At 31.7% G+C, this 22,432-nt stretch overlaps 2 protein-coding genes across 5 annotated transcripts; both read right to left on the bottom strand.

Annotated features, from left to right (window-relative positions):
- Positions 1 to 245: 245 nt before the first annotated feature.
- LOC130955929 (receptor-like serine/threonine-protein kinase SD1-8) lies at positions 246 to 7,421 on the bottom strand. Of its 2 annotated transcripts, XM_057882933.1 has the most exons (7): positions 5,914 to 7,421; positions 2,678 to 2,806; positions 2,373 to 2,497; positions 2,049 to 2,259; positions 1,528 to 1,765; positions 1,285 to 1,435; positions 246 to 1,183 (listed from the first exon to the last, which is right to left on the bottom strand). In XM_057882933.1, the coding sequence occupies exons 1-7, from the start codon at positions 7,340 to 7,342 to the stop codon at positions 872 to 874; spliced, it is 2,595 nt and encodes an 864-aa protein (XP_057738916.1). In that variant the 5' UTR covers positions 7,343 to 7,421; the 3' UTR covers positions 246 to 871. The 2 variants fall into 2 exon arrangements, with proteins under 2 accessions (XP_057738916.1, XP_057738917.1); XM_057882934.1 differs by lacking the exon at positions 2,678 to 2,806.
- Positions 7,422 to 17,743: 10,322 nt separating this feature from the next.
- Positions 17,744 to 21,231, bottom strand: LOC130955937 (receptor-like serine/threonine-protein kinase SD1-8). 3 transcript variants are annotated; one of them, XM_057882949.1, is made up of 7 exons: positions 19,838 to 21,229; positions 19,597 to 19,725; positions 19,281 to 19,483; positions 18,940 to 19,150; positions 18,588 to 18,828; positions 18,348 to 18,498; positions 17,744 to 18,251 (listed from the first exon to the last, which is right to left on the bottom strand). In XM_057882949.1, the coding sequence occupies exons 1-7, from the start codon at positions 21,117 to 21,119 to the stop codon at positions 17,958 to 17,960; spliced, it is 2,511 nt and encodes an 836-aa protein (XP_057738932.1). In that variant the 5' UTR covers positions 21,120 to 21,229; the 3' UTR covers positions 17,744 to 17,957. The 3 variants fall into 3 exon arrangements, with proteins under 3 accessions (XP_057738932.1, XP_057738933.1, XP_057738934.1); XM_057882950.1 differs by having other exon boundaries at positions 17,745 to 18,251; positions 19,281 to 19,480; positions 19,838 to 21,228; XM_057882951.1 differs by lacking the exon at positions 18,348 to 18,498 and having other exon boundaries at positions 18,014 to 18,251; positions 19,838 to 21,231.
- Between the last annotated feature and the right edge of the window lie 1,201 nt (positions 21,232 to 22,432).

Here is a 22,432-nt window from a genome sequence, read left to right as displayed (position 1 = left end):
ACGCTCTTCCTTTATCCGGACTTCGGACCGACATTGTACCGCAGGTGTAGCATAAGTGAAGTTAAAGTGTTTAACACAAATGCTAAGTTTTCATAGAATTTAAAAGAACTTAAGTTTAAAAAGAACAAAATTTGGCAAGAAAAATAAATGAAATTAAACTCGTAGAAAAGAAGATTACATAAACTAACTTGCAAAAAAAAAAAGATTACAGAAACATAAAAAAATTAAAGAAAAATAGAAGGAAACTTACAAAAAAAACTTAGACAGGATCACAGAAAATCGTTGAAATATGTGAGGGAATAAGTGTGCTTTCTGCAAGAAATTTTTAATTCTTTGTCACTCCTCAACACTAATAGACAGGTTCGACCAATCTCACAGTGACACGTGACAAGACAAATTATTTCGCCAATAATTATTCCCGCCAACAGACTATCAACTACTACTCCACTTGTTGAACTTACTCCTTGATACTTTTGTTGTGTACCATCCTTCCTTGTCAAATAATCAAGCAAAAGAATTATGTTGTATCTTACTTCTATCTTCAATTGAACTCCTCTGCTTCCATTTGACACATCTTTCGTCAAGTAACAAATTACCTCCAGGCTCGATAACTTGTCAGACGTTGAGTATTGTGGGTTGCCAACAAATAACTACTCGTCTAACACTAACTGCCTTCGTTGATGTCCATTGTTCGAACAATAACCAAGTTGGTCTCATGCTGAAGGGTCTTGTGTTAAAGAAGCCAGGAATAATTTTATACTTCTGCAATTTCCTTCTTATTTTGCTTATGATACGCAATAAGTCTTGTGATTTAGTTCATAAACATCACAGATATTCATGATTGTCGAAACATTATTTTTTATCATGACAACTACCTAGCATTTAATAATGTGACTGTGACTTGATTCACACTCCATGATTCATCTTGCTTACTCGAAGATAAATCAGTCTCTGAATAATTTTTTCTTGCTGAAAATCCAGGAATTTTAGGATTTGGCATTGATGGGGCTTCACTTCTCAACAATAAGATCACTAAGGACATTGTTGGTCTATCTTCTGCACATTCTTGAACACATAAGAGTCCAATATGTATGCATCTTACAATTTCAGATTCTGTATATAAATTTCCAATGGATGGATCAATTAATTTCAATATAGTTTCTTCATGCCAGTGTCTCCATACCTACAAAAACATATAATGTAATCATTGGAATATATTGATCAAAATGTTATTTTTTATCTAATAAGAAATATTCTCATTAAGAAGAAAATTCTTTCACCTACATTTTCCAAGAGATTCAGTTCATCATTATTATTGGAAAACCTTCTATTCTTCTTTCCAGTTATAATTTCTAATATTATAACTCCAAAGCTAAAAACATCAGATTTTTCTGAGAAGTTTCCACCCATAATATATTCAGGAGACATATAACCACTACAAAATAAAAATGTATCTAAGTTAAAAATAAAGCCATCAAATCTGAATTTTAAAAGAGATGCTTTAGTAAACTATCATAATATACTCACTATGTTCCAACAACTCTTACTGTTTTTGCTTGTGTTTGATCGTTATCAAAAATTCTAGCAATTCCAAAGTCTGATATCTTCGGATTCATTTTAATATCTAGTAATATATTACTTGTCTTGAGATCTCTATGAATAATTCGAAATCTTGAATCTTGATGCAAATAAAGAAGTCCTCTAGCTATTCCATATATAATATTGAAACGCTTCTCCCAGTTAAGCAAGAGACTTTTTGATTCGTCTGAAACATTAGTTACATATAAACTAATTAAGGATATATAACAAGCAAAACAATTATATATGATAATTAAAAAACGATAATGCTAAAAAGACAAAATAAAAAAATAACAAGAACTTACTTTATTTAGTATTTATTAATTATATTGTAACAAATAACTAATAAATGCTAAATAAAATAAATTCTTATTATTTTTGGCTAATTTTTTTTATTACCAAATATTTTCGTATAAAAAATGCCTATACATAGAATATATTGATAATATATAAAAAATAATGTAAGTTACCAAATAAAATGGAATCAAGGCCTCTATTTTCCATATATTCATACACCAATATTTTCTCATTCTTCTCAATGCAGCAACCAAGCAATCGAACAAGATTTCGGTGTTGGAGTTTGACCATTAATTTTACTTCATTTTCAAACTCTCTAACTCCTTGTCTAGAGTCTTCTGACAATCTTTTTACAGCAATTTCTTGGCCTTCAATCAATCTGCCCTGATATTGTCATAGGTACAATCTATTAGTGCGTGTATATAAGTCTGTTTTTGTTTTGATGTGAGAATTTTTATAATGATGGCAGTTGTGCATAAAGTATTAAAACAACTTACTCTATAAACACTACCGAAGCCTCCTTCTCCAAGTTTATTATCTTGAGAGAAATTGTTTGTAGCCATCATTAAGGTATCAAAATTAAACATTGGCAATTCCAGATCATCCATGTTCCTTTCATCACCTAGAAGACACAATCTCATTCATTAACCAATCCTAATTTCTATGGACAAAACCTGAAAAAACGGCTATTGATAATAATAACCAAGGTTAATTTATTTATGCTGCACAAAAATCACACACTATGTATGTACCGTACTATATATATAGGCATTCATATGGGGGATATTTAATCATACATTACCTCTTGATTTTTGTTTTCTCTTCTTCCTTAAGTAACAAATAGCGACCAATCCCAAAACTAAAACAAGTGCACAAAGTGAGATACCAGTAGCCAGAACTACTCTATGATTCTTGTTGGAGCTAGTAGATCCTGTGTGTCACCAAATTGATAAGAAAGAACTTCCACTTAATCAATTAGGAAGGAACTAGCAATATCATCATCATAGCAAAAATGTGCAAACACTGCTATTTAATATTTATGTTACAACAATTATATGTAATTATTTATGGACTTGTATTATTGTGAAACCAAAGGACTTAATTAGGCACTTAATTAGTAAGAATTTCAATATAGTGATTGGATAAAAAAAAAAATTAAAACTCCAATCATTGAAAATAAAATGCAGTTAAAAAAAATAAAATTCAATATTAAATCATAATTATTTATCCTAAATACTAGATTATAAATTTGAAATTCTACATCCTTCAAAAAATTAAAACTTTAAAAAAAAATTTAACTAATCTTGTTTGACTAAAAATTGATTTATCTACTGTTTCATATATTCAAATTGACCTTTTGAAAGGGTTAATGCTTTGATTTGATTTGGTCTATCAAAAATAATCAAATGGTGAATGTTATGGCATCTATCATATTGTGCCTAACTTACTAAAAAAGATAAATATATATAATATTTAATAAATTTTAAATATTTTATTTTTACTTTATTTAAAAGTAAATAAGATAATTTAGACACCACAATAAAAAACATCATAGAATTTACCAAATCAAATTGATCATTTTTGATAACTTTCTGTGTTTTGTATTATAATTAAGGTGCTTTTTTTTGGTGACCATTATAATTAAGGTGTTTGCTATAGTACTTAAAAAATTTAAAAGTATAAAAATTAAAAACTTTTAAATATTTTAAAATTACTAATTTACTATAAAAAATAATTTAGACAAAAGTTAGACAACAAACAAAAAGTACCACAGAATTGGCCTATAATTAAAGGCTATGCTACACATCCAAATATTCTTTTATCCAAATAAGTTCAGCACCAACAAAAACCACTCTCATTAAAAGAGCCTCATTACACGCGCTTTATCTTCTTCTCCTCCGCTCTTCTTTTTCTCCCCTGCGCTTCTTCTTCTTCTTCCAAATACACACATATGTCATCTTCTTCTTTTAAATTCACGTATACCTTCTCCTCCTCCTTCTTCGCGCACGCAGATTATTCTCCTCCTCCTCTTTCTTCTCCTCTTTCGTTATCGTCATCACCAACAACACCAACATTTTGCTAATGGATGATTTTTTCAATCGAATTGAATGGACGCAGGTGTTCGGAATCTGAATTGAATTGATAATCTCTAAATTGTAGACGGATGTGTTTTGAATTTGATTTTATATAATGGATTATGTTTCGTTCATTCAGTATATGTTCGGTTCATTATACAGAAAGTTTATCGAATTTGAATTTATATAATGGATAATGTTCCATTCATTTAGTACTATACAATTGTTTCACCATAATAACATGTTTGGTTCATTTCTGTTTTGCATAATTCAAAATTTTTCCTCCTCACCTTCTATTGCTTCTTCACCAGGGAGAGAAGGAGGAAAAGACAAAAAAATACAGCAGCAACAATAACAAAAGAATGACGATAAAGAGAAAACACATAAAGAAGAAGAAATGCGAAAAAGATGTAAGAGAATGAGGAAGAGGAGGAACGCAAAGAAGAAGAGGCTCCGTGCTTAAACGAGTGTGAGAAGAAGAGAAGAAGAATAAGAAAAGAAGAAAACAGAAACTTAAACATTATCAATCTTTAACGTCAGGCATTAATAATTATTATTTATTAATGACACGTGAAAATTTATTAAAAAGACTAACTGAAATTTTAAAAATGAGATTTTGCTAATATAGGTCATAAAGAATGAGTATGGAGAGACTATGTCATTTGAGCTATAACTCATTGACCATAAAGACACATTTTAAAATTATTATGAATATATCTTATATTAAAAGTTATAAAAAATATAGATTAATACTACATATTTAAATCTTTTTATTAATTAAGTTCAACTAAGTTGTTTTAACATAATTAAAATTAATTATAACTAGCATTATTCAAAGTCTTATTATTTAACTTGGTTAGACTTAGTTTATAAAAAGATTTGAATGTGTAACATTACTCAAAAATATATTTTTTTATATTTTTAATACATTAAATGTATCAAAAATTTATTTATTTTTTATTATTATCTTGTTAAAATATATTTTTAGAACACATGATAAGTAAATTCTAAAAAAAAGTAAAAAAATAATTTTTGGTTACTTTACATTAGTTAATTTTAGAATTTAAATTTATAATTTAATATTTAATAATTTATGATTTAAAGTTTAAAACTTAAAATAAATAAAATTGTTTTAAAAAATTAATTAATATTAAATAAAAATAATAGTTACATAATATTACTTAAAAAAACCGGTTTGATTAAAAAACCGATGAACCGAACTCTCAAATAATCCAGATCAGTCAAAATTTATGCAGATATAGTTTTAACTTGAGTTTTCTTTGTGCTTACATGCTTTCTTTGCCATTAAGCTATGTTGTTTTATTTTAAATGCTAATTATTAATTATATAATAAAATTGTACAATATTTTTTTAGATATTATTTTAATTTTATACTCATTTATATTTAAATTAATTATATTTTTTATTATTCATAATTATTAATAAAAATATAATTAAATATGTATAAATAAAAAATATCAAATATTTTTATTAATTACAATATAATTATTTTTTATGATTATATGATATTTATTAATATTATTTTTTAATAAATATATATAATATATAACAATATAATAAATATAAACTAATTAATTAGTTATTAAAATAAAAATATTTATTTTAATATAAAAATAAAATTAAAAATTTTTTATTATAAAAAATACTAAAATTTTATAACTTATTTAATAATAATTAAATTATAACTTATTGATTATAATTCGTTAAAATTTGATTATTTCTGAAATATTAATAAAAATATATATTTTAAATTTAAATTTAAAACTCTTTTATATTTTTTATTTACGTAAGATCGATTTTACTGTTTTAATCAATAATTTATTGGTTAAATCAATAAATTAATAAATCAGTATTCTGACCGATTAAATTACCAGTTGGGTTATGAAAACTATGATATTAAAGGATGCAACTACACATAGTGAGATAGATAATAGATAGATACCTATATCAGCAGCTGCCAATCTGACAAAGAGATCTTGGCCATAGGTAGCGAATACACTCATGTCAATGAGTTGATCAAGCCACATGACACAGCCACTTCCTCCATTTCTGATATCGATGTTTGCATATGCAGTGCATGAACAATTCCTCTTACACAAACTCCCACATTCATCAAGTGTCATACTCTTATTCATAAACACACTGCTTGTCTCCGGCACCTTCATGTTCTCAAGATGCAAGAACTTGTCAGTGGAACAATTCAAAACCGTGTTCCTCACACACCCATCAGATCCATCTCTCATGTTCCAAGCTTCTTGGTTCTTAGGCCTGAACCCCTGCATACACTTGCAAATCGGTGAAGCATTCTTGTCACACACTCCATATGGACCACACTGTCTATAGTTATCGCATTCATCAGCTGGTTCGTACCAGAACTTGTTCCAACTTCCTTGTATCAACATGTAGCGTTGAAGCGCCTTGCCATCAGAATCAGATGTCACAATTACCCTCGACAACAAGGAAAGGTTTGTAACGGAAAAAGAGTACCACACGCCATGTTCATCATAAGAGAAATTGAAGTCGAGACCGGTATTGTTTTTCATCTCAGGGACCCCACTGAATCTCTCACCATTCCAAGGTCCAGTTCGGAATATTATAGTTTGGTTTCTCCTGAGGAAAGCCTCAGGTAAACCATGGTAATCTATCTTCAAAGTGTAGTCACCGCTTGAAGGGTCTTCACCCTTGATCTTCCATGATGTTAAATGCTTCTCCGTTCCTGTGTCCAAATTCCAACCGATCTTCATCCCCGGTATCACGGTATCCGTTGGGTAATCAAAGCTCTGCCATAAGTAGTTATTATTGGTCTTGTCTGATGAATCTTTGAGAACAAGGTTACCGGTATCGAGGAGCTGGAGAACTGGATTCTTGGCGCTGGTTTGGTTGGAGGACCATGCGGGGTTGCCGGGTGAATTAAGGAGGACAAAGTTTCCGTTTTCTCCGATCTTGAGATAGCCTGTAGAGTTGTCAATGGGGTTGTCTCTGTTTGCAACCCAAATTATGGTTTGAGGAATGATGTTGTTGTACCATATTCCGAGGTAATAGTTGGTGTTGGAACCTCTGAAGAAGCCCAGCACGAAGGATTGGTTTTGTGATAATAGCGTTTGGTTAGTTGTGAGGTTTTGTGTTCCGGTTAAAGTATCCGAAGAGGTTGATGGAATGATGAAGAAGAAGAAGCTAATAACAATGATGATGAGGTAGTTAAGGTGAGTGATGAAGATTCTCATGTTTGTGGAAAGTAAAGAATAGTGTGTGATTGTTGTTGTGAGTTTAGAGGGTAATGTCGAACAAGCTGAGTGCTTTTGACTGTTTGACTTATTAATCAATTTGTTCATGAAGCTAAGAACAGCAGAACAATCTAAGCTGACCGGCATCCATTTGCCTCTTTTCTATATTCTTTTAAGTTGACTTAATTTTACTATTTTTTAATTTTAAATTTTATATTCTAATTTTTCTACTTTATATTTTAAATTTTAATCCAAAATGTTAAATTTTTCAAAATAAAAAATATAATAAAAAAGAATAATGTTATAAAATTAATATAATTTATTTTTTGTCAATAATTGTTCAATAATATTTAAATGTATGGACTAAAAAAATAATACTGAACTAATAGACTAAGAGTATTAGTTAATATAAATTAAATTGTTATTTCTAAATTTTTTTCTTAAAAAAAATAATTAACATTGATTATTTAAAAAATTAATTATCTGTATTTTTTTATTTCTCTTAATCATATATCAGACACTAATTATTGTATGATTAACTATTATTGTTATTATATGACCGCTACCCTGTCAACTACGTTATTATATTTAAATAATTAACTAATGCCTAGTTATAAACTTTGGACACTTCTAAGGATATTATAGGTATGGTGATTGTTATGGTTTTTAAAATAGTGTCTAGCTTGTAAAAAAAAATTAATACTTAATTTAAGAATTATAAAAATAACAATTTTTTAAATATTTAAAATTTATTATAAAAAATAAATTAAAAAAATTAGATACTAATTTATAAACACCGCAAAATTTATCATAGAGTATATTAATATTAATTTTGTCATGTGAACTCAAGTTGTGATACTTTAACCCTTTGAGGCTGGTTTTCTAGATCCCTAATAGTCACGACGAAAACGGGGTGAAAGTGTGAAACTCTTGAACCATTCCAAGAAGGATTTTTTTTCCATAATAAAATAAAAAAAATATTATTTTCAGAAATAAATTAATCTAACATTATACACTAGGATTTTTTTTTTCAACAAAACGGCGAACTTATGCAAGTGTATTAAAGTTCGCTTAACATATTGACAAACTTTTGAAAATTGGATAAAGTTTACCTAGCTCAGCAATGAATGTTAAGCAAACTTCAGAATTTGTCTAATCAATAATCATACGACGAAGAAAGTTCGCGCAACTATATAAACGACCCTCTCTTCCCCTCCCCCTCATTTTCACTTACCACGAAAAATTACTCCTCTCAAAATTTTACACTCCTTTTCTCTCTTCTCAGTGAACATCAACTCTTAAATAAATTTTCTAAATGGTTTGAATAAACACCCAATCCGATCCTTGTCTATTTTTACGAAAAACAAAGCGATCTCTGTCTAAAAAAAAAAACACTTCGACATTCAACCTTTTTATTTTGGGATAATACGATTCCTCTATTAAAAAATTTATTTAAATAATAATAAATATTAATTTTGTGAGAGTTTTATTTGTATTTTATGGGAGTTTTAAACCTTCAAAAATTATTTTCAATAATATAACTAATTACTACCACTACTACCACTACCTTTTTCATCCTCATTATTATGGCTCCTACTTCTATTATTTTTATTGATTTATCATCATCATTATCTCTTCTACCGTCATCATCACTAATACCAATATTATTAGCATTAAAGTTCTCTTTTTTTCATTTCTTATTTGATGTTATTTTTTTCTTTTAAAAAATATTTGTACTACAATTACTATTTTTTTGTGGCATCATTTTCATTGATAGTTTTTCTTCACTTAACCACTATTCGTGAATGAATTTTTCAAAAACAAACTTATTAATAGTTTGTGGAGGTTTAAAACACCCACAAAATACAAATAAAACTCCCACAAAACCAATTTTTATTATTATTTAAATAATTTTTTTAACAGATAGATCGTATTGTCCCAAAATAAAAATGTTGATGATCGAAGTGTCCTTTTTTTTTTTTACAATGATCACTTTGTCCTTCGTGAAAATGGACAAAGACCGAGTTGGGTGTTTACTCAAATGGTTTTTTTTGTTTATATTCTTGAGTAAAGGACAAATAGGTCCCTGATCTTTTTTTTTCGCAGACATTTTTGCCCGCAAAAATTAGAAATTACATTCATGTCCCTAATCCTTCCAAAACGCGGACAAATTTACCCCTCCGTTGAAGTGATTCCGTTGGATTCAACGGAAAACGCTGACGTGGCTCCCATGGCACTGACCTGGCCGTCACGGGAGCACACGTGGCATGTAACTTTTTAAAAATGACATATTAGTCCTCTCACACCAAACGTGTAGCTTTTCAAAACAAGACATATTAGTCCTCCCACCACAAAACGACGTCGTTTCACCCAAACCCCCAATCTTTCACATTTATGAGCGCTAATCCTTTGACAGAAAGGGTGAAGTGGGTCAGTGTCCTCAGCCACCTTCAATCCCAACCACCTCTTGCCCCCGATTCCCTCTTCCACCACCTCCTACGCTGCCCCTCCTCTCCTTGCCCTATCCCCCTCCCTCTCCACTCCCTCGCTTACCCTAACACACTCTACTCCCCTCTCCATGCGCACCCTCCACACCACACCCAACAACAAAGACAGATTCAAAGAACAAAGAAGAAGAAAAAGAAGGAGGTGGTGTTGCTTTTCTTTCTTTCTCTCTCTTTCTTTCTTTGAAATCAGTGTGAACGACCCATCAAAATTTCACACACTGAAATGCTTATTTGATTTCAAAGCTTGATTCTTTTCATTGTTTCCCAATCTGGGTTCCGCTCTGTTCCTTAAAACATCACCAAATTACTCTTTTTTATATTGAAAACCAAAGCCATCGCCATGGGAAGAGGCAGAGGAGCTGCGGCTCTAAAACCCATGGCGGCGGTTGCGGCGGCGGAGGTAAACGGATCAGGGTCGATGCCAATATTGCAGGAAGTTAGATACCGCGGCGTGAGGAAGAGACCATGGGGAAGATTCGCTGCCGAAATCAGAGACCCGTTGAAGAAAGTAAGGGTTTGGCTCGGAACCTTCGCCAGCGCCGCTTGCTGTTGGTGGGAAATTCAACCCCTTCGCTGCTGCTCTGCCGCCTTGGATGGCAACTTCCTCCTCGGCCAGAGCCGTTTCCTCCATATGCAATTTCTGGTAATTTGCTTATTCTATTTGAGAGTGTAGCAATTTTTCTAGAATTATGCGGAGTTCTTACATGTTCTTCATAAATTGCACAATCTGGATTGGTTGAATTGTGAACTGAGCCTGTGAAATTGAATTTGTGATCTGTTGTTGGTGAATATATCGCTGAATTGCTTGTTGAATCTGAATTTGCTTAGACTCCTGCTTCTCGTTTTTCTTGAAATTTTGCTAATGTTGCTGTGATTTGTTACTTTGTTGATTCTTTGTTTGTGTGTTTTGGATGCATTGCTGATGATTCTGGAATTGCAAAACTAGAAGTGCTTAATTTGCTGCTTCTGAATTTGGTGAAGTATTGTTGATTGGTTGAAAATCTGAACCTGATTTGGCTTGAATCTGGAATATTGGTTGAAAACGCAAAAGGGGATTAAAGTTTGTTTAGAGGGGTGGTAGAGAAACGACATCGTTTTGGTGGTGGGGACTAATACGTCCTCTTTTCAGAAGATACAGTTCACGTGTCATCCCATAACGGCCAAGTCAGCGCCACGGGAGCCACGTCAGCATTTTCCGTCGGGTCCAACTGGGTGACTTCAACAGAGGGGTAAATTTGTCTGTGTTTTGGAAGAGTTATGGACATGAATGTATTTTCCAATCCTTGGGGATGAAAATATTCGCAAAAAAAGTCAGGGGCCTATTTATCATTTACTCTATATTCTTTTATGTATTTTTTGTAATGTTATTTTACTTAAATATTTAGAATAGATATTTTGTAAAAATCAGTGTTAAATATTAGTATAGAGATCATTATTTAAATAATAATAGAGTAGATAATAATTATAAAGCATATTTACTTGAGATAATATATTGTTTAAATTATATTATATTAGATAATTTTACATATTAATGTATTTAAAGAATATTTAATTCAATATTTCTTTTAAATTTTTTATGTAGATTTAATATGTTTAAATTTTTTTTATTTTTAGTTTATGATTAATATGTTATAATTGTCTTGTCCCATTTGTTGGTTATATTTATTTAGGGTTAATTTTTTAGATTAGATTACTTTAATTATTGTTATTTGTAAAATATTTATTTTAGTTGAAAGTTATTGATAATAATCTTTTAGTATTTTATTTTAGTTATTTTTATGGAGCAAAATTTGCTAAGCTATGATGACAACCTTTATAGATTAAGACTAAGAGGAGTTTAACACCTAACTTTTAACACATCATGCTCGTACTAAAAATAAAGCGTTACTAACTCGTTTTCCTTTTTAACTATTTAATATTGAGCCTTTAGTTCGATTGTCGCATTTCAATTTTTAAGAAAATTCCAAAAAATTGTTTTTAGTAATTAAAATCACATATTAAAGATCTTCAAATAATAATAATCACATAATTATTAATAATAATAAATATTATACACAAGAATTCAAATGAAACTCAGATACAACTCCTATCCCTTTGTATAAAAATAAAATCTTAAGTAACAAAGGCGAGTTAACTCTATGAAAACAACTTAACTTCTAAACAATTCCAACTATTCGTCCGCGGCCTCATACTCGGAATGTCGTAAAAGTAATGAAATAAAATGCAAATAATTAACTTTACTCAATAAAACTATATTTTTATCAAACCTTTTGAAAATACTATTGGTTCTACTTTAGGTAACTCATTACCTCTTTTTTTTAATTCTCTAAACTCAAAAAAAAAATTTAAATATAAAACTAGTTACATTATCCATCTTTCAGCCACATAATTAATTCTCAATTAAAGCGTCAATTCGTAATTACTTTAATACATTCACAAACAAATAGTACAAGCAAGAGATTCAATTCAATGTACAAGCAAGTCACAACAAGGCAAACAGCACAATCACAAAGAAATAAGACAAGCAAGCACAATCAAATGCAAATGTGCAAACAACATGATGCATGTCTATCCCTAACGCAGGCCATAAACTCATGTATCAGTTGCCTACCCGCTTCCGACATTACCCGGGCACGAGTCCTAGATATGGCTTTCCAGATGCATACAGTGTGCTTATAAGTCTTACGGCTAGGCCGCTTACAGTGTGACTTTCAAATCAATGAGCTTACATCTGGAAAACAGTTCTCACTATGTGGGCGTCCCCACTATACATTTGGCACTAATGCCCAAACAAAGTCGCATCTGCTCTCCTGTGGCAGACATTTCTTTAATTATCTCTCTTTTTTTTACTTTTCGTTCTTCTTCTTTTCTTTCTTATTAAACCAAACTCAAAACATAACTTAAAGCAAAATCCCTTCTCAAAAAAATTGAGTTTAAAACACTATACTTTTCTTAATAAATCGAATTGAAAACAAAACTCTTTTCCCAACTAAATAAGTCTCAAATAATTTAACTTTCCAAAATCAAATCTTTAAAATAGCATTTTAAATGAAGTCCCTAATTTTATAAAAATTTTGGCAATATTTCGCCTAAAACCCAGACTTTGCCACCCTTCAAAGGTCCCAACAAATCATTTTCGATTCTCAAAGATCATTCCTAATAAACCAGACAATCCAAATCCAATGCCAAATCATTTTATAAATCCGAAGGCTAACCAGGTTCAATTTCAAAATCTTTTCTCAAAATAAGTCTGTAAATCAGATTTTTTATACAAAGTTCGTTTGTTAATGTAAATACATATTTAAATTAGGTTTTCAAAACAAAACCACTTTTTTCGTATGCTTTTTACAAAAAATTCGAACCAAACATCCTCTTGAAAGTTAGACTTCACCACCCCTTCGGGCTCCCTCATTTCCTCAACAATTCACTAGTCTGATTCCACAAACATCAATACAGCCTAATTCTCAATAATCAATTTACTTTATTTCTTTTTAGTAACCAACATTTCACTTTAACATTTAATACAATAATATCCAATCAAGCTAGCATCTCAGTTAACAATAATTCCCAAACCAGCTTGCAACAAAGTCCACTATCATCAAATAAATCTCAAATCAACAACCAAACCGAGAAATTGACATGACTAGAAATTCCAATAACAATCACAACGTCAATCTAAACTCAATTCATAAAACTTAATTCATATTTCAGTTTAACAAATAACACCAAATTAAACACCATCCACAGCCACAATTCAACCAATCTTCATCAACTAATCATACTAAACACTTATAAATCATTTGCAATTATTCAATAAGCCTTTTGGGCATTCTTAAATTGAAAACTGTTAACTTTAAAATAAACCCCCCTACCTCAGTTTGTCGAAACCGCAGAATCTAAATTCACAGCAGCAGCGGCTTAGAACCAGCAGTAACATTATCAATAATCATAGCTATAGGGGCTGAAATGAAATAAAACGAGAATAGGGTAACAAAAGAAATAGCAGCAGAGCAAGAATGGAAACAGAGCAAATTAGAGGAAGGGATCTAGACCATATCAGAGGTACTTCGACGGCATCCCCTTTTTTTTTTGAAACCGCAACGGTGATCATGGCAGCAGCGGTGGCGGCTGAACAGCCCTCTGCCTCTCGGCACAAGCCTCACACGACTCCTTTCCTTGTTCTCAAGGCCCCTCTCTCCTTTCGCACATGCAACAGATGATGGCGGCTATAGTAGCAGCGGCAGTGCTAGAGCCTTCGGTGGTGGCGACGGGGTCACGGCGTGGCGGCGGTGACGGAACACAACCGCAGTGACGGTTCTAACGGCGACTGGTCCCTCAGCGGTGGCAGAACGCGACGGCTCTTCTCCTCCGACGCGGGCTCTCTCCTTCTCGCGACAACGCCGGCGACGACTCCCGACGGACGGCGACTGGGCGGCGCGATTCCTTCCTCCATCGTGGTCCTCTCTCTCGCCTCAGTTCTGATCCGTGATGAAGACGACTTCGCGGACAGCAGGGGCGGCCTCCCCTCATCCCGGCGACGGCGATGCGACAACCCTCAGCAGTGCAGCGGCGGCGAGCTGCGGGGTCTCCCTCTCCTGTCAGCAATCTCTCTTCTCCGTTCCTCTTCCTCTCTTCTTTGTGTGTGTGTGACTGTGTGTGCTTGTAGTGAGTGCTGTGTATGTTGAGTGTGTGAGGTATCGGTTGGGTAGGGTTTGGATCCTACCCTAACCCTATCTGCGGGTTGAAAATTCTATTAATACTCTACCCTATCCTACTTGCGGGTTGAGAATCTCTCAACCCTAACCCTACCCGCACCCTAAAGTTCTAAACCCTACCCTACCCTACCCTATCCGCAGATATATAAAAAATTTTCAAAGTAAATATAAAATTCAATCATGTCAAATTTTATACATATTAATAACATAAAAAATAACAAACTAGTACTCTAAATTATTAAATTAACTAACTAGTTTAGTAGTTGTTTACTTATTGTAAGTCATTACATAAGAAAGGTTGTAGGTTCAACTCTCACTTCTTTAACTATATACCTAATTTTTATAAAATATGTGTTATATATTTGAGGTGCGGGTAGGGTAGGGTAGGATACACCCTAAACCCGTACCCTACCCTACCCGCAGACATACTCGGACCATACCCTACCCTACCCGCAGCGGGTAGGGTAGCCTACCCTACTCGAACGGGTTGGACCGGGTTGGGTACCCGCGGGTAGGGTATGAATTGCCAGCCCTAGGTGAGGCGTTGGGATAAAAAGGTTAGGTTTGAATTTGGGAATGAGAACTTTGATTGGGAAAAAAGGGTTAGGATTTTTAATCTGGAAATTAGGGTTTTGATGAAAAAAAGAGCTAGGACTAATATAGATATTTTTAATAAAATTAGAATAATAAATAATAATTTAAAATTAAATTTAATCAAATAATAATATTTATAGAAATATTATTTAATTATTAATTTATAATTTATTTTTTAAATAAAGATTTTAATCTAATAATTCGATATAATTAAATTAATTTTTTTAAAATTATAAAATAAAATTTAAAATTTAATTATTTAAATTAGTGTATATAAAATTTTTATTATTTTTAAATTATTAAAATTTTAAATTAATAATAAAAAATTTAATTAATATAAAAATTTCTAAAAATATATTTTTAAATAAATAAAATAAATTATAAATAATTTATTATTTAGGAGAGCAATGTTAGGGGCCAGTAATATTTGTGATTGGTAGCCATCAACTAGCCATCAATGATGATTTGATGGTGTAAGATTGGTTTGAGATTTTATTCAATAACTCACCTTTCTCTGCTGGTTACATGTTGCCCAAAATGCAATAAAATTGCTGGCTCGTATACTTTTCCTTTTTAAAATCCGAGGTCTTACAAGAAGTGTTGACAGACTTGAGTAACTGATATAATGTTTTAAGTTTTTTAGCTTATAAAATTTGTATTATTTTGAGGATGGGTTTTACATAAGTTTCTCTTTTTTTTTCTTTTAACTTAATAAGATCTTAACCCTTACGGATGCGACGAAATTTATTGATGAGGCCCAATGAACATATCAGGACATATCGGGTTCGAGTCCTACCAACTGCAACCGAGAAGAAAAATTGGTAAGTATATGAGAAATGTGTGGGTGTGTATTGTATACCTAGGATTGGGGGTTGTCCAATCCATTAGGGTACCTAAGATTGGGGGTTGTCCAATCTACCGACCAAAAAAAAAAAAACATGTTAGTTTTGAATATATTAGGAAGATGACCATTATTTTACAAGACGTGACTTATCAACTAGGTCTTAATGTTGATGAAAATCTTGTTAATGGCTACATTGGTAAATGGGAGCAGTTTTACAATAGACATTCTATAAAAGACTTATGTCAGCACCTGCTAAGATATGTACTAGGTTCCAATCACAAACAAACGTAGAATAGGCAGACCATCAGCTTATCGTGATTCAAAGATATTATATGTGAATTTGAAAGAAGATACAATGGAAGAGCAACAACTATAGTACACCTGAGGATACATCATGCATATACGGCATTTTATTTCCAGATGGCGTCAAACTCCCACGTCCACATGAGATGGCTACCTCTTTTGGAGGATCTGGATTGCTGTGATCATCTGTCTTGGAATTTAACTATACTTATGTGATTGTTCCTTCAAATGTGTCATGCTACCAATAATAGGCAACTGAATTTGGATGAATGTGGGAAATTGCTTATGTCTTGAGCATATCATTACTTCCCTATGTGTCGACCCTACGGATTTGAGCAGCGACAATTTCTTTTGATTAAGAGGTATTATATACCTTTAAAGAATTTTGTTTCATTGTTATTTAAGTTAATGTTTATGATGTGTAAATTTTAATAGAGCAATGCTAGGGGGTCAGCAATTTTTGTGATTGTTAACCATTAACTAACCATCAATGATGATTTGATGGTGTGAGATTGATATGAGATTTTATCCAATGACTCACCTTCCCCTGCTGGTTACATGCTGGCCAAAATTCAATAAAACTGCTGGCCCCTAGACTTTTCCTTTATTTTAATATATCATTATATTGTAGGTAGGTGGAGAGCCGCGCAACAACAGTATGACACTGCGGAGACAACCGGACTAGAATTTTGGAGACAAATTTTGAACCATATTAAAAGTTATAACATATGTAATTAATTGCATTTTTAGTTAAATATCTTTATATATATTGTGTATCGACTATATTTTGCTATTATTTTGATATTAACTATATTGTTTTATTATTATACACAGATCTACTGAAATTTATATGTTAATTTTATTTGGTAGATGATTTTATATTTGTTCGGATTTTTTTTTTTTACAATAAAAAACAAAAAATGTTATATAGTTGGCATTACTTTTACGATTACAATTTATAAAAAATTATAAACTAATAGTATTATGAGATTTTTTTTATTATATTACTTAATTTTACATATTAAATACTAATTTATTAATTTAAATTCTATTGAAAAGTTTATAACAGATTAATAAATTACTGCATACATATAATATGATTATAGTAAGAGGATTTTAATCTCTTCAATATAGGGCATTTTTCACTTAATTCAACTAATTTTTTCCTTCTTATGTTAATGAGCATTATTTAGAATTCACACGACAACAACTAACTTTGTTCCATGTAGGTTGATTTTCTAATAAGGTTCTGTCCTTAATACAACTCCGATCCATAAAGTAGAGGAAGTCTGCACCCTTTAATTTGCTTTATTATATGCGAACTGTTGCATTAAGGTAAGATTTTAGGAATCATTGGAGGTTTGGGATTGTTACATATAAGTAGGCGGCTTATATTATTAAACTATGAGAAAACTATGAAATGTTTGACCAACATTGATATTTCAATATAATAAAGATCAATGCTGACATGCTGTTAAAACACCTTATAATATTCCTCAACAATGTTGTGTATGTATGTATGTCTTCTTTTTGTTTCAATAACGAAGTTCTCTCTTCTTACGTGCTACACCAAACAAGACCAAAGTAGATAGATATCAAAATAGAAGCTATAAGTTTGTCTCTGTATTCTGATGGAATCATCATTTTTATTACAAAAAGATTTATTAATTAATCAAATTTAACTTGATTAAAGAATAAAAAAGGCTACAACTTAAATAGAAGTAGAATTTGTCTTTCTTTTTTGTATGTTTCTGAGAATATATACAAAAATAGTGAATGATATCATCATTCTTCTTTAACTACCTAGCATCTAACATTGTGACGGTAACTTGATTTACACTACTTGAAGATGACTCGGTCTTTGGTTGATTTTTCTTTATGGAAAATCCAGGAGTTTTAGGATTTGGCAAAGATGGAGCTTCACTACTTAACATTAAGATCACGGAAGACATTGTTGGTCTATCTTCTGCATGTTCTTGGACACATAAGAGCCCAATATGTATGCATCTTACAACTTCAGCTTCTGTGTATGAATTGCCGATTGATGGATCAAGAAGTGTCAATGCAGTTCCTTCATGCCAATGTCTCCATACCTAAAAGAACATATAGTAATCATTATAATATAGCGATCAGTGTTTATTTTTACAGTTAAGAAGTACTCTTATTAAAGAGAAAATTTTTTCACCAACATTTCCCAGAAGATTCAATTCATCGTTATCACTGTAAAACTCTCTATTCTTCTTTCCAGTTATGATCTCTAATACCATAACACCAAAACTAAAAACATCAGATTTTACTGAAAAGTTTCCATCCATAGCATATTCAGGAGACATATAACCACTGCAAAATAAAAATATGTATAAATTAAAAATGAAACTACATATTTGGTTTTTCAAAAAACAAGTTAGTGAATTATCATGTATACTCACTATGTTCCAACAACTCTTAATGTTTTTGCTTGTGTTTGATCTTTGTCAAATATTCTTGCCATTCCAAAATCTGATATCTTGGGAATCATTTCACTATCTAGTAATATGTTACTTATCTTAAGATCTCTATGAATAATTCGAAATCTTGAATCTTGATGCAAATAAAGAAGTCCTCTAGCTATTCCATATATGATATTAAAACGCCTTTCCCAGTCAAGCAAAACTCTACTTTCTGATTTGTCTGCAACATTGTTATATAAAAATTAAGGATAACAAGCAAAACAAATGTATATGATAATTAAAAAAAAAAACTGAAAACATTCAATATACTGAAATAAATAATGCAAGTTACCAAACAAAATGGAATCAAGGCCTCTATTTTCCATATACTCATACACCAACATCTTTTCATCATTTTCAATACAGCAACCAAGCAATCGAACAAGATTTCGATGTTGGAGTTTGACAATTAGCTTGGCTTCATTCTTAAACTCCTCAATTCCTTGTCCAGAATTTTTTGATAATCTCTTCACAGCAATTTTTCGACCTTCAATCAATCTACCCTAGTATTATTATAGGCACAATTTGTTCGTTAGTGTATATATACATAATACAACGTACATTTACATTATGATCTGATATTTAATTTTAGTAACGCAGCTATGTACAAACTAAAGTATTAAAACAACTTACCATATAAACACTACCGAAGCCTCCTTCTCCAAGTTTATTATCTTGAGAGAAATTGTTTGTAGCCATTGTTAAGGTATCACAATCAAACAATGGCAGCTCTATATCATCCATGCTCCTTTCATCACCTAAGTATCCTCTTGAAGACACCAACTCATTCATCAAACTATCAGGACTTCTGTGGACAAAACCTGCTGGAATAGCTGCTATTGATAATAACCAAGGTAAATGATTTATTTATGCAGCACAAAAACCATATACACTACAGTACCATATATACTATATAAAGAGACATATGGGGGAGTTTATTATACATTACCTCTAGAACTTTGTTGTCTCTTCTTCCTTAAGTAACAAACAGCAACCAATCCCAAAACTAAAACAAGTGCAGTAAGTGTGATGCCAATAGCCAGAACCGCTCTATGATTCTTGTTGGAGCTAGTAGATCCTGTGTGTCAATAAATTGATCAGAATGAACTACTCAATCAATTAGGAAGGAACTTGCAATAATGTCCCCATCATGGCAAAAATGTGCAACCACTTAATCAATTAGACAGTACCTATATCAGCAGCTGCCAATCTGACAAAGAGATCTTGGCCATAGGTAGCGTAGACTCTAATGTCAATGAGTTGACCAAGCCACATAACACAGCCACTTCCTCCATTTCTAATATCGATGTTTGCATATGCAGTGCATGAACAATTCCTCTTACACAAACTCCCACATTCATCAAGTGTCATACTCTTATTTATAAACACGCTGCTTGTCTCCGGCAGCTTCATGTTCTCAAGATGCAAGAACTTATCAGTCGAACAATTCAAACCCGTGTTCCTTACACACCCATCAGATCCATCTCTCAGATTCCAAGCCTGAGGGTTCTTAGGGCTGAACCCTTTCATACATGTGCAAACCGGCGATGCATTATTGTCACACACTCCGTACGGACCACACTCCCTGTAATGGTCGCATTGATCCGCCGGTGCGTACCAGAACTCGTTCCAAGATTCGCTGCTCTCTGTCCACGTCCACCGTTGAAGTTCTCCGCCTGAATCTGACGTCATCGTTAGCCTCGATAACAAAGAGGCGTTCCCGATGGAGAAATAGTAGAACACGCCGTGCGCGTCATCGGAGAAGCTGAACACAATGGAATCAGTATCGGTGTTCATCTTTGGAACCCCGCTGAATCTCTCACCATTCCAAGGACCAGTTCGGTATATGATAGTCTGGTTTCTCCTCATAAAAATCTCAGGTAAACCGCGGTAATCTAGCTTGTAAGTGTAGTCACCGGAAGAAGGGTCTTCACCTGCGACCTTCCACGATGTTAAGTACTTCTCAATTCCCGTGTCGAAGTCCCAACCCAACTTCATCCCAGGTAGCAAGGTATCTGTTGGGTAATCGAAGCTCTGCCATAGGTAGTTATTGCTCTGTTCTGAATCTTTGAGAACAAGGTTACCGGTATCGAGGAGCTGGAGAACTGGATTCTTGGCGCTCGTTTGGTTGGAGGACCATGCGGGGTTGCCGGATGAATTGAGGAGGACAAAGTTTCCGTTTTCTCCAATCTTGAGATAGCCTGTAGAGTTGGCAATGGGGTTGTCTCTGTTTGCAACCCAAATTATTGTTTGAGGAATGATGTTGTTGTACCATATTCCGAGGTAATAGTTGGTGTTGGAACCTATGAAGAAGCCCAGCACGAAGGATTGGTTTGGTGATAATAGCGTTTGGTTGGTTGTGAGGTTTTGTGTTCCGGTTAAAGTATCCGAAGAGGTTGATGGAATGATGAAGAAGAAGAAGCTAATAACAATGATGATGAGGTAGTTAAGGTGAATGATGAAGATTCTCATGTTTGTGGAAAGTACAGAATAGTGTGTGATTGTTGTTGTGAGTTTAGAGGGTAATAATGTCGAACACGCCGAGTTCTTTTGACCGTTTCACTTACGTCTCATTCTCGAATAAAAAAGCAGAACAATCTAAGCTGACCGGCAACCATTTGCCTCTTTTTTATATATTCTTTTGCGGTTGACTTAATTTTATTATTTTTTTATTTTAAATTTTAAATTTTAATTTTTGTATTTTATATTTTTAATTTGGGAAAGTATGGGAAGCCAATAGAATATCTGGAGGTTTAGGGGGTATTGTTACCTTTTTTTATCAGTGTAAACCTCTAGGATGAGTGGTATAATGATATAGTATTAGAATTCTAAATTTAAAATTCTAAAATCAGCTTAAACTTTTGGGATGAGTGATTTTATGAATATTATGGGTGATGTTCATTTTGTAACTCATAAAACACAATTGTACAAATAAGCCATTATTTCTCTAACGAACTCTTTTAATTTTAATTCAAAATGTTAAATTTTTCAAAATAAAAAATATAATAAAAAAGAATAATGTTATAAAATTAAAATAATTTATTTCTTGTCAATAATTGTTTAATAATGTTTAAATGTATTGACTAAAAAAATAATATTAAACTATTAGACTAACCGTATTAGTTAATATAAATTAAATTGTATTTTTAAAATTTTCTCTTAAAAGAATAATTAACATTGATTATTTAAAAAAGTAATTCTCTGCATTTTTTTATTTCTTTTAATCATATATCAGACACTAATTATTGTATGATTAACTACTATTATTATTATATGACTGCTATCCCTGTTAACTAAGTTATTCTATTTAAATAATTAACTAATGCCCAATTATAAATTTTGGACACTTCGAAGGATATAAGGTATGGTGATTATTATGGTTTTTAAAATAGGAGACCATTTTAATAAAGACATTAAAAATATTTTTTTTTAAGATGTTTACATGTGTCATATTATTATTGGATATTTTTATTAAATCGATTAATAATTTATTTTTTAATAAATAAAAACAAAATCGATTTATTATAGTAACAATAATAAACCTAATTGTCGGCATTATAATTATTAGACCTAATTTGATCTGATCGAATTACACAATTTAAATCGAATATCTTTAAATTTTTTGATAAAAAGACAAATATATCGCTGACTTTTTGTTCGCGAACATTTAAATTCCTAAAAATTTAAAAATACAATTAAATTCCTAAAAAAATTAGGTTTATTATTATTGTTATAAAAAAATCGATTTTATTCTAATTTGTTAAGAAATTCAAAAATAACCGATT

The sequence above is a fragment of the Arachis stenosperma genome, chromosome 10 (genome assembly GCF_014773155.1).
Source record: "Arachis stenosperma cultivar V10309 chromosome 10, arast.V10309.gnm1.PFL2, whole genome shotgun sequence".
NCBI classification, from domain to species: Eukaryota; Viridiplantae; Streptophyta; class Magnoliopsida; order Fabales; family Fabaceae; genus Arachis; species Arachis stenosperma.
This window is presented reverse-complemented; position numbering and strand designations above follow the sequence as displayed.

Coding starts and splice junctions, on each gene's coding strand:
- LOC130955929 (XM_057882933.1), bottom strand. CDS start 7,342: ATGCCGGTCAGCTTAGATTGTTCTGCTGTTCTTAGCTTCATGAACAAA. Junction 2,498..2,677: donor GAGAAAACAAAAATCAAGAG/GTAATGTATGAT, acceptor TGTGTCTTCTAG/GTGATGAAAGGAACATGGAT. Junction 1,184..1,284: donor AACTGAATCTCTTGGAAAAT/GTAGGTGAAAGA, acceptor ATGTTTTTGTAG/GTATGGAGACACTGGCATGA.
- LOC130955937 (XM_057882949.1), bottom strand. CDS start 21,119: ATGAGAATCTTCATCATTCACCTTAACTACCTCATCATCATTGTTATT. Junction 18,499..18,587: donor TTAAGAGTTGTTGGAACATA/GTGAGTATACAT, acceptor TTTATTTTGCAG/TGGTTATATGTCTCCTGAAT. Junction 18,252..18,347: donor AATTGAATCTTCTGGGAAAT/GTTGGTGAAAAA, acceptor ATGTTCTTTTAG/GTATGGAGACATTGGCATGA.